Source organism: Mirounga leonina, unplaced genomic scaffold (genome assembly GCF_011800145.1).
Source record: "Mirounga leonina isolate KUSES-001 unplaced genomic scaffold, KU_Mleo_1.0 Mir_171, whole genome shotgun sequence".
Taxonomy (NCBI): Eukaryota; Metazoa; Chordata; class Mammalia; order Carnivora; family Phocidae; genus Mirounga; species Mirounga leonina.
Genome location: NW_023270436.1, coordinates 17,574,269 through 17,587,143, shown reverse-complemented (window position 1 = coordinate 17,587,143; position 12,875 = coordinate 17,574,269). Strand labels below are relative to the sequence as shown.

General features: G+C 43.8%; 1 protein-coding gene across 1 annotated transcript in view; it reads right to left on the bottom strand.

Moving 5' to 3' along the window:
* Positions 1–12,875, bottom strand: part of SVOP (SV2 related protein) — a 51,923-nt gene that overhangs the window by 22,316 nt on the left and 16,732 nt on the right. The window contains exon 5 of the mRNA XM_035016719.1: positions 11,522–11,646. Coding sequence (XP_034872610.1) covers positions 11,522–11,646 — 125 coding nt within the window. The remainder of the gene's footprint in view (positions 1–11,521; positions 11,647–12,875) is intronic.

Sequence of the window (12,875 nt, the reverse complement as noted above, 5' to 3'; positions counted from 1 at the left end):
TCTTTCTTTCTTTCTTTCTTTCTTTCTTTCTTTCTTTCTTTCTTTCTTTCTGTAATCTCTATACCCAACACAGGGCTTGAACCCACAACCCCAAGATCAAATGTTGCATCCTCTGCTGACTGAGCCAGCCAGGCGCCTCAAGGTTAGGGTTCTTTCTAGCCCTCCCAGTTTCCATGTTCATAATTCCCTTCTCCAACATTGAGACACCCAGGCCTCTTTATCCTCAATATTTGCTTAATCCATTTATTTGCTTGCTGAATGTAACCAATGCCCTAAATATACTGGCTCCCTCCTCCATCTACTGCATTCTTGCCCCCTTCCCCTACCTTTCACTTCCGCAGCCATTGGCCATGCTGGAAAGAGAAGGAAACTTCTCCTCTAACTTCTTCCCCATGCTGCCTCCCATTTTGCTAGGAAGAGGTCTTTTTTTCCCACATCTTCCACCTAAGTCAAGCATCTGAGCAACCAGATGGCTTCATGTTACTCTCCTGGCTCCTCATAAGGGAGACGGGGTAGAGAGAGGCTAATTTCCATTGACCCCTTTGAGGCAGATACTGCTGGTAACCCATCTAGGTCTCCTGGGATCCCTTTACTAGTTCAGTGTGCCCAACTCCCAGCTGCTGCTAATGGCTCATACCTGCAAACTTCTAGAATTGCTCCTGAACAATTGGAGCTGCCTCACCAGAATGATGTCTTTCCCTGCATAACATCTAACATTTGAAAAGTTGGTCTTAAAAAAAGAAGAGAAAGAAAAGTTGGCCTTAGCAATACCATTGAGATTTAAGAACAGTTCTTTCTCCAGTAGAAGTCCTTCTTAGGGTTATGATAAAAGATACCTCTGTCCAAAGAAGGAAGAATTCTTAGGCGCCTCAGAGAAAAGGCTAGGGCTTTAGTCATTCAGATATATTCTATTTAGAGAAAAGCATGAAGAGAAAGTCAATTATCACCTAGTTTAATTCGCGGTATAAGTATTTTAGTATATTCTCTCTTCCTGTCTTGATCTTTTGTCTTTATCTCTCTCCCTTTCTCTTTCTTAATCTCTCTCTGTAGCTAAGATCATACTCAAGAATTTTGAACCCTAGTTTTTATTTGATTTATAAATAGCATTTCCATGCCATTGAAAATCCTCTTACACACATACGTTCTATCACATGCATGAACCATTCTTTTCTTTTTTTTTTTTAAAGATTTTATTTATTTATTTGAGAGAGAGAATGAGATAGAGAGAGCATGAGAGGGGGGAGGGTCAGAGGGAGAAGCAGGCTCCTCGCTGAGCAGGGAGCCCGATGCGGGACTCGATCCTGGGACTCCAGGATCATGACCTGAGCCGAAGGCAGTCGCCTAACCAACTGAGCCACCCAGGCGCCCGAACCATTCTTTCTTAATAGCTACCTTTTATTGAGGACCTACTATGTGCCAAACACTCTTCTAAATGTTTTACATGGATTATCTCACTCAAACATTTCAAATCAATGGAGTAGATACTTATAATCCTGTGTATGTGCGTGTATCTTTGATTCTCATTTTTATCTCTAGATCTATCTATGTCAGATAAATTGTTAATTGACCAGGATCACACAACTAGTAAGTTAGTAAGTAGAAAAGCCAAAATTCGGGCGCCTGGGTGGCTCAGTTGGTTAGACGACTGCCTTCGGCTCAGGTCATGATCCTGGAGTCCCGGGATCGAGTCCCGCATCGGGCTCCCTGCTCGGCAGGGAGTCTGCTCCTCCCTCTGACCCTCCCCCCTCTCATGCTCTCTCTCTCTATCTCATTCTCTCTCAAATAAATAAATAAAATCTTTTAAAAAAAAAGAAAAGAGAAGCCAAAATTCTAAATTCTAACCCAGATCTGTCTATATTTTGTAGCCCATCCCTATTTGGATGGTTTCACAATTATAAACAATACTTCAATAAACATTGTCTTTAGGCTGAAGACACCTTTGTCTTCACGTGGTTTCCTTAGGATAGGTCCCTGTTAAGTAGAATTTGTGTCAAAGGGCATGCATAGTTTTAAGGCTTTTGATATATAATACCAAAGTGGTTCCCCCCAAAAAACTTACTCTGATTTATATGCCTACAAGTAGCTCTCTCAACAAAAACCATTAGGAATTTCACGAACTCAGCCCTGAGAATAAGGATCAAGGTTATAGTGGTTACAGAGGTTATAGCAATTACCATGGATGACTTCTTTCAGATTTTTTTTTTTTTTTTTTTTTATTTGAGGGAGAGAATGAGATAGAGCATGAGAGGGGGGAGGGTCAGAGGGAGAAGCAGACTCCCTGCTGAGCAGGGAGCCCGATGCGGGACTCGATCCCGGGACTCCAGGATCATGACCTGAGCCGAAGGCAGTCGCTTAACCAACTGAGCCACCCAGGCGTCCCGACTTCTTTCAGATTTTTATGCTATTCTCCAAATGGTGTGCTTATATTATCTAAAAAATCAATAATAATAATAAAATGAGAAGCATGTTTACCTTCCCTCCACCAAATTAAACTACTAACCACGCAAAAAGGTGCAGCAGCATATTCTAAGGGCAAAGTTATGCCTGTCCTTAGATGGCAAGGATTTCTTTTTATAATGAAGCTACAGCATGCAGTATTTTCTCTTTTTTCTTTTTTTTTTTTTTAGTTACAGAAGTAGTACCTGAATGCATTTGCATTGTAAAACAATTAAGCAATACATAAGTATACAGAGTATATGATAATTCTTCCTCTTCCCCATTGCCCCTACTTCCATTCCATTCCCCCAAAGCCATAATAACCAGGAGTTTGCTTTGCAACCTTCCAGCTCCTTCTCTATGTCTAAATAAATAAATTTAAGCAACATATCTTTCTTTTCCTTCTCTCTTTCCTTCTCTTTTCTTCCCTTTGTCTCTCCCTCCTGTCCTCCTTCTCTTCCATTTTTCCTTCCTTCCTTCCTCCCCTCGTTCCTCCCTCCCATCTTTCCTTCCTCCCTCCTTCCCTCCTTTCCTTCTTTCTCTCTTTCCTTCCTTCCTCTTCCCTTCCTTCTCTCTTTCCTTCCCCCTCCCTCCCTCCCTTCCTTCTCTCTTTTCTTCCTTCCCCCCTCCCTCCCTTCTTTCCCTCTTTTCTTCCTTCCTCCCTCGCCCCTTCCTTCCTCCCTCACCCCTTCCTTCCTCCCTTCCTACTTTCCTTCCTCCCTCCCTCCCTCCCCTCCTTCCTTCCTCCCTTCTCTCCTTCCCTCCCATCCTTCCTTCCCTCCTTTCTCCCTCCCATCTTTCCTTCCTCCATCCTTCCTTCCTCCTTCCCTCCCTCCCTTCCTTCTCTCTTTCCTTCCTTCCTCTCCCCCTCCCTCCCTCCTTCCTTCTCTCCTTCCTTCCTTCACACATGCAACACACTGCTCATGTTCCACCCATAAAAATGCCCCAACTCTTGCCACTTCCATGCGTGCCTGTCCAGTTTCCAATTGTCAGTACCTGTAACTCTCCCCTGAGTGCTTTCTCTGGTCCTTAAAGCTTCCTCTGCCAACCTCTGTGGCAGACCAGGAGTGCCAAGGAATTTAAACTTCCCAGGAGCATCTCTCAACAAATGACATCTCCCTCGTCCCTTGAATGGGACAATCTGCAGATGCGTGCTGAAGGATCTCCCAGACTAAACTACTTGCCCTAGCATCTCTGTGTCACGATCTGCTTTCAATAAGACAGTTTGGAAATCTTCCCATATTAATATACGTATATTTACTGCATTATTTTTCAACAGCTGCAACCCTGTGGATTAATAGATTGTTTTAAATTTCTTGTTTTTGCCACCTCAGCCACAAGAAACATTTTTTCTTGTAATTGTTGTGTCCCACACCGGCCATTATTTATAGCAATTCATTATGCAAACGAGCTGTTTGATCTTCATCCAAAGTGTGGTGGTTATTACAATCACACTGAAGAATAAAAGAATGAGCAATGAAAGCAGCAATGCCAAGAAGCAGTTGATAACTGGTGTCAATAAATTCCTGCTGAAAATAATCACATTTACAGCCCTTGGCAATTAGAGATTTGCCATTTGGATCACATGCTTGGAAAGAAGTGACCTGTGATCTCCATTTGGCATTTCTGTTTGGTCTGGAGGGGAACGAGCAGTGCCAAGGACAGGTTTGTGAGCAAGCTCCATCCAGACACCAATCGGAAGAATCTTCTGAGGAGGTCTCAAGGTGGAACAGGTGGGCAGCTACCTGGAGTATGAGTCTTCAAGCGTGGCTAACACACAAGCAGGGTGCCAGTTGAGGCAGGGTTCCTTCTCAGTCCCTTTTTTTTTTTTTAAGATTTTATTTATTTATTCATGACAGAGAGAGAGAGAGAGAGAGGCAGAGGGAGAAGCAGGCTCCCCGCAGAGCAGGGAGCCCGATGCGGGACTCAATCCCGGGACCCCGGGATCATGACCTGAGCTGAAGGCAGACGCCCAACCATCTGAGCCACCCAGGCGCCCCCCCTTCTCAGTCTCTTAGCTAGGAGGCATTTCTGCTGAAATACTTGGCACCCTCTTTCGGAAACCATAAACAATCGGCCATGGTGCCTACATGTTTCTTATATATATTTTGTGTATATTTTGCAACTAGAGGCCATGATCATTTTTTGATGCTTATCTGCATTTTCTAAAACAAAAATATATTACTTGTAATGATAAGAATTAAGTTGCTTCTAATTTTTCCACTTGAGTTAAAGTCTCTTCCCTCTTGATGCTCCTCCATAGACAGAAAAGCTAATTATTTGGCATCCTAAATGTGATCCTCTTTTCTGTCTTAATTAAAGGGAACAGAAACCACCCAGAATTTCCAGTTCTATGTCCCAGAATCATCTCCAGATGAGTAACCGGGGACCCAGTGGACATTAATGATTTACCAGGACTTTCTGACTCTATAAGTTGAGAATCCTTTCAGGACATCTGTTCAAATGTAAGAACTTTGGCATTAGATGGGTGTGGATTTGCACCCAGTTTCTCCACATGGTAGATGGTCTGCACAAGGTGCTTCACTATTTTCCCTCCCTGTGTCTTGCTTCCCTGCAGGTCACTCCATGCAAAGTCTACTTCCCCATCCCTTGAATCTGGGCCTTGCGACTTGCTCTTGTTCAATAGAATGCTGCAAACGTGATATTGTGCTAGTTCCAAGCTTGGGTCCCAAGAAGCTCTACAGCTTTTGCTTGCTCACTTGGACCCCTGCCCGGGGGCCACGTGACCAGCTGAAGTTTGAGAGGCTTGTGGAGCATAGATGAGGCAGCTGTGGCCATGCTAGCCCAGCCAGCCCCCATCCAATTCACCAGGTGATTGGAGACACATGAGTGAGCCCTGCTGAGCTCAGAACAACCATACTGCCCAACCGCCGAGTCATGAATTCAATAAATTGTTGTTAAGCCATAAATGTCGGGGTGGTTTGTTACAAAGCAGGAGGTAATTCCACACTCTATTTAATAACCATCTGACCTTAAGCAAGCCACTTAATGATCTCTGAGCCTCAGTTTTCTCTTCTGTAAACTGGGGATGATAGGGTTGTCAGTGAACAAGATGAGCACTTAGCATAGTGCCTGGCACTTGGTAAGCACTCACTGGACGTTGTGATGATGATCATCATCACTATTAATGTTACTATCGCTATCACCAAGGACCAATATAAACACCTACTTTGGGCGAAGAAATAAAGGAAAGAAGAAAAAGAGGGATGGGGCACCTGGCTAGCTCAGTCGGCAGAGCATGCGACTCTTGATCTCGGGGTTGTGAGTTCAAGCCCCACATCGGGTGTAGAGATTACTTAAAAATAAAATCTTTTGGGGCGCCTGGGTGGCTCAGTCGTTAAGCGTCTGCCTTCGGCTCAGGTCATGGTCCCAGGGTCCTGGGATCGAGCCCCACTCCGTAGGAAGCCTGCTTCTCCCTCTCCCACTCCCCCTGCTTGTGTTCCCTCTCTCGCTATCTCTCTGTCAAATAAATAAATAAAATCTTTAAAAAAAAATTTAAAAATAAAATAAAATAAAATCTTTTAAAAAATTATAAAATTAAAAAGAGGGATAGAGGGAAGCATATAAAAAAGCACAGATCAGAGCTGAGGGATGGGCTCTTTATCGATAATATAGTTTATAGATAAGATGATGTGCATTAACTAAAATTATTGAGGTGATCATTTTGCAAGATAGGTAAGTCAAGTCATTAGGCTGTACCCCTTGAATTCTGGATGTCAATTACACGTTGATAAAACTGAAAGAAGAACAATTTTTTATTTAATTTAATTTTTAAACAATTTTAATTTTAAATAATAAAATTTGTATTTATACTAAAAATTCATTATAAGGACTTCTTGTTGTTGCACTTTTAAAAATTATACAGCAAAGTCTTACTCATTTGGTTTTGTGAGGTGGTGCAAAGCCTAAATGAATGGAAACTCTTGGTTGCATTTAATTACAAAAACATATCTTCAACTAAAAAAAAATCTTCAACTAAATGTTTCCAAAAAATGAACCTAGGGGAGCCATTATTATAAGGAGCTAAGAACATTGCATAATTAAGCCATGATTATTTTTACGTAAATGGCTGGAGTGGAAGTTCTGGGAAGCCTGTGGCTCTCTTGGGTTGCTAAATATTTCTTCTGTAATTTTGTTTCTGTTTTTATTTGCTCTCCTCATCGACAAAAGAGCTGTAGAGTGGGGTATTTAAGAGAATATGTTTGCAGGGTCAAGTGATACTTAAATCTGAGCTCTGCCCTTTGTTAGCTGTGTGGTCTTGGGCATGTTACTTAATTTTTAAAACCCCAGTTTCCTTATCTGTAAAATGGGGATAATAATACCTGTGTCTTGAGGTTTTGAGAGTTTTAAAATGGTCATGTGGATACTATCTCAATCAACAAACAGAAGGGCTGTAGTAGGGTTAAGTAAAGGAACAGCTAAGTGGGGAGGCATGACATTTGGGGGGTGGATGTAGGGAGCAGGCAGGAAAGCTGAGGACGCTCATGACGGAAGGGTAAGGGGCAAAGGCCCTCCCAGCTGCTCTGTGTCCGTAATTTTATTCCCCTGGTGTCCTGTCCTCTCTCCCTGAAGATCTTTCCCCTTTGCAGTTTTAGGAGGTGGGTTTTCTCTCTTCCAGTTACTCTGCCATTGGAATCCCATCTGCCTACCATCTTCCAGAGGTTCCTCAAAATTTCTGATTGGCTGGTGGCACCCTTTTCTTGCTTTCCAGCCCTGTTATAGGTCTATTCTATTTCTTACATCTTTGATGACATTTCCAGAAACTGTGGAGAAGAAGAAATAGAAAATAACGTTTCTTATTCCACCATTTCAGACAAGAATCCCTGGACATTCTGCATACGTAATTCCTGTCCCTTCCCTCTTGAGGGAAGAAAATCCAGGTAACTATTTGGAGGCTGGTTCTGCTGTCATTTCCCTGGGAAAGGAATTTAATATGTACTTCTGTGAGTACGTTCCTTCCAGCCTAGGAGAAAACTGTACCCTAGTCAATGAATGGCTCATGAATGGAACAGTGGCTATGTCTGCAGGATTTCCTGGAGTTGGTCCAGGCGTGGATGACATTGGCCACAAGCTCCTGCCAGCCCAGATTTATGGGCTTGGCTTAATGGCCTCTGCCTCAAGCTCCGGTGGTTTTTAAGCCCATCCTAGGTCCAGGAGTGTATGTCAGATGTCTACTCTACAGAGCCATGGAGGGATCAATAACGAATAGGGAAGGAAGGACTGGAGAGAACTGCATGCCACTTGATGCTCTTCCAGCCTCTAAGTGGCAGAAAGAGTCTGGGGATTTGTTCCTGTGTTCACTCCATGTGAGTATATCTCCCGTCCCCATTTACTCTTTCCATAATTACCCATGGAGTCCAACATCCATCACACTGACATCTGAGCTTCACAGCCTTTGACAGACCCGACACGTGCTAACATTCACTGAGCGCTCTGCTGGGCACTGTCCTGGGCACCTCACATGTGTTGTCATGTAATATTCTAAGTGACCCCATGATGTAGGTATGCTATTATCCCCATTTTAGAGATAAAGAAATTGAGGCACAGAAAGGTTTAGTGACTCGCCTAAGGGCACACAGCTGTTATGTGACAGAGTCAGGATTTGAATCTGGTAGTCATGATCAAGTCATGCTACTTCAGCATTAGCCTTACTCTTCTACGTGCCCTCTCCCAGTCTTGCCCAACAGTGACACTCAACAGGCTCAAGAAGCCAGTCAGTGAACTGTTAACCCTCGAGAGGCAATTGGGCCAGATCCTCGGGCACCAACGCACATCTGCCCCAACAGAGACCAACGCAGAGCCCCAGGATGGAGCCATCCCATGTCATGTGATGGCGAATTATTTATACTGGACATCTTCCATTGTGGAAGGAGCAGTGACTCATCTTGATGGAACTGGCACATATTCTGGGTATCAGTTTGCCTTTCCTGCCCACGGGGCCCAGATAGCACCACTACCTGAGGGCTTTCCAAGTATTTGACTCATTGACACAGAATCCCACATTACAGTGCTTGGGACCAAGGGAGCCGATACATAACAAAGGAGATGCAGCAGTGGGTATAGGACCATGGAATCCACTGGTCCTATCATATCTTATGGTACTTTGCAGCTGCTGGCCTGACAGGGGGATGGAGCAGCCTCTTGAATGTGCCACGGAGGCATCGGCTTAGAGATGATGCTCTATGAGGATGGGATACTGTCTTGCAGGACACAATATACCCTTAAATCAATCCCCATCATATGTGCAATGTAGAAGGAATATGTCATTCTGAAATCAAAGGGTTGAAGGAGGAATTTGTACTTGCCCCACGTGTGGGGTTAGAGGTCCTGGTTCCAGGAGAGGGCATGCTTCCCCCAGGGGATTCTTTCCCTGCAAGAATCCCATTCAACTTTAGGCAAAGTCTCCCACTTAGTAACTTTGGGTTCCTTGTATCAAGAAAGAGAGTTAGCATTCTGTCTGAGGAGTTGACCCTGAGCATCAGGAGGTGGTAGGGCTGCTGTTATCTAATGGGGCACCCAGATGATACACTGGACATTTTTTGGTAACCCCCTGTCCAATTTTGGTGTTAAATGGACAAGCAGCAGCTACAGCCTGGGAAGGACACGGTGACTCAGGCATGGGGTCTGGATCATCCCACCGGGTAAACCATCTCGATCGCAGAAGTGCTGGCCAGAGGTGATGGGAACCTAGAATGAGTAGCAAGGGAGGGACATACTGGGCATCAGTGGTAGCTGGGAGACCAACAGCAATACCAGGGACTTTAGTTTATCCCACTAGCCATCCTCTTTTAAGTCTTCAGGGAAAAGACCAACCAGAATCCTGGAGAAACTGTTCCCAGATGGGATGGGCTTATTATATGAAGCAAGGGGATCCAAGAGGTGCAAGGGGTGGGCTGTGGCGGGCGCTGTGATGTACCACCTGGACTCACCCTTCAGGACGGAGGCACACAGTCCCTCTGGAATGACTAGGAATGTTACCTGCTAAGAGCTCAGAATTGGGTCCCTGGCAGGAATTTCTTGACCCAAAGCAGCTGCCTTGCCCAAGGTCATGCTCCCTCCTTGAGGGCAGCCCATGTCCAATGTGGCTGATGTGAAGGTACAAAAGTCCAGCTCCCATGCCTCATTTTGGAATAACTCTAAGAAGCCATCCCAGCTCTGGAACCCCTACAGGGTCCGCTGTGCTCAACTCCTCCCTCTGCCCATTCAAGCTTTACTCACTTCCTTGCCGGTGTTGATCTCAATAACCACTTGCACACTAATCTCCATCTCACATTCTGTTTTCCGAGATCCCCACCTATAACAGGGACCATGCCTGTCTTGCTCACTGCTGTATCCCCAGCATCTAGTACTAGGCCAGTGCCATAGTAGGTGCTCAAGAAATACTGGTTGAATAAATGAATAAACTGGTCCTTGTGGGAAATTTCCCTAAATTATTGCAACAGGAATTATTATTCCTTACCTTCAACTCACCCTACCCAGCATTGCCAGATTAATACTTCTAAAGTACCTCCCCTGCTCAAGAACTCTCAGTGGCTCCCCACTGCCTATAGGCAATCCCTTTGGCCTGGCATTTAAGACCTCTAGGAAGCTTGCCCTGGTCTACCTGTCCAACCTCAGCTTTTAGTTCTCACATATCTCACCGCAACAAACTAACCAGAATGGACCATTAGCCTTCCTTGGACTCAGCTATGGCTTCCTCTTTTCATTCAGGTCCCTTCCTATGAAATATCCCACATCATCCCCAATCTGCCTCTGGGTCTTTCCCAATCCTTTACATCCTTAATAGAAAGGCAGTACAATGCAATTGTTAGAGCCTCGGCTCTGGAGTTAGAAGGCCTGAGTTCAGATTCTAGCTCTGCCTCTTCCTGGCTGTGTCACCCGGGGCAAGTCACTTTACCTCTCTGTGCTTCAGTTTCTGTGAAATGGGATGAATAATATAATTTATTTAGGATATTTTGGGGGGATTAAATGAAATAGTCTAGGGGCCAGATAGTAAATATTTTCTCTACTGGGACTACTCAACTCTGTGGCTGTATATGAAAATGGGCATAGTTAATATGTAAATGATGGGTGTGTCTGTGTTCCAATAAAACTTTATAAAACCAGTCAGCAGGTTGGATACAGCCCACATGCCATTGTCTGCCAATCTCCCAGGACAGAGTAACTTATTCCTACAACTGTGACTACTCAGTACTTTGACAAAAGCACCAACAAACTAACACTTGATTTGCATATGGTTATGCCCACCCCTGCCTTGAGCTTAGGTTAGAGCGGGGTGGGGGGCCTTGTTCCCCTCATGATGGTTAAGAGCATGGATGCAGTAGGCAGACAGACTCGGGTTCTTATTTCCACTACATACCATATGACTTGGGCAAATGATCTCACCCATTGAGTCTCGGTTTCAACTGTAAAATGGAGATTACAATCACTTGATAAACACATACCTCCCGGGGCTGCTGTGAAATGTCCAAGAAAAATGTCCAATCAATGCTAGATCTATTAATTTTTATTATTATTTCACATTTATGACCTTCCAGCTATTGTGTTGGGGTTTTTTTAAGATTTTATTTTATCTTTTAAAAGATTTATTTATTTGAAAGAGAGAGAGAAGAGAGAGAGAGAGCAGGAATAGGAGGAGCAGAGGGAGAGAGAATCCCAAGCAGGCTCTACACTGAATATGGACGGAGACTGATATGGGGCTCAATTCCAGGACCCCGAGATCACAACCCTAGCCAAAACCAAGAGTCAGATGCCTAACTGACTGTGTCACCCAGGTGCCCCTTAAGATTTTATGTTTAAGTAACCTCTACACCCAATATGGGGTTCGCACTTACAACCCCGAGATCGAGAGTCACATGCTCCAGTGACTGAGCCAGCCTGGTGCCCCTATGGTGTTGCTTTTGTACTGTCAATCATTACAATTCTGATAACGGTAGTCCTCTCTGGCTGCATTTTACCTCGTGATACCAGAAGCCCAAGTGTACCATCTCTGCATCCCCCCCAAGGCCATGAACATAGCTGACTGGCTGTCTTGCTGGATGGCCAGAGCTGGGCATTTACTTACGACTGGGGGACCCCTCCAATCCCGAAGCCCACCAGGCCCCGAAGCACCAGGATCCAGCTGTACACGGGCGCGAAAGCACTGAGGATGCCATAGTACAGAGTCCAGAGCACGCTGATCTTCAGCCCCTGCAGAGAAGGAAGACACCAAGTCACTGGGCTTCTCAACACTGCCAAGCCACATGGCCCCTGAACCTGTTGAAAGCCATCAATGGGGTCATGCTAAACAGTAATCCACACAGGCAAGGGAATACCAGGGATTCTCTGTGGGATGCTGCCAACCCCTGAGGGCGGGTGGTGTGGGGAAACTGTGGGACATTCTTGGTTGTCCCAATGATTGGCATTTAATATATAGGGCCCTGAGATGTTAGATGCCCCACAGTGCACGAGACTCAATAAAGACTTGTCTTGCATCCTGCACCATCGCAAATGGAACTTTCTACTTGACTCTCAATGCAGGTGAAAACTCTATGATTATCTGCACCTTGACCTTCACTCTATTTTATATAGAAATAAGATTTGGGGGAGGGGCATAGTTTGAATATACACTTAATTTTTCGGGAATGCAACTTCTAGGTAAATCAAAGGAAGTTTTTGTGTGCTTTGATCTGGAACTTACAAAATTGCTCATCATTTCAGAAAGCCATGTTAACAGCAACACTGCATATGGTATTTGAGTCACTGAGGGAACACTTCAGTATCTGTCTGCATTCACTGGGTTTCTATGTGTATCTATGAATAGACTGATCTAAATCTATTTCAAAATGTCAAATATAAAGAAAAAAACATCAACAAAATTCAGTTAAATATAAGCTTATTTATAATCAGGGACAAATATTAACTACTTCCTTTTATTATCTAGGCAATTGTGCATGCATATTTGCATATTGAAAATAAACCTTATTTAATTAATTGCCTCCTTTAAAAAAAATCCTCCATCATATCATACTTGGGGCATTATACCTGATTTATTTTATTATTTTATTTTTTTTATACCTGGTTTCTTTTAAAGATTATACAAGTGCCTACTTTATTTTTGAAATTATTTCTGGATAATTAAGGGGCATTATTAAAAGTTCTCATAACAATTTCTAAGTAAAAGGAACATTGCTTTTGATGGGTTGAGAACCACCTAAGGACACAATGCTACAAGACAAACATGCATATTCCTGCAGTGTTAATTACTCTTAGAGATTGAGAAAAAATTAAGGGTGAATACAATTTAACATGTTATTTTTATATCAAAATGAACACCCAACATATTATGGAGTAGAACACAAATTTTACATGGATTTTAGACCTGCAACATGGTGTCTGGGCAGGTCTCTCTCTGCAGTAATTCTCCCAGATCCAGCTTT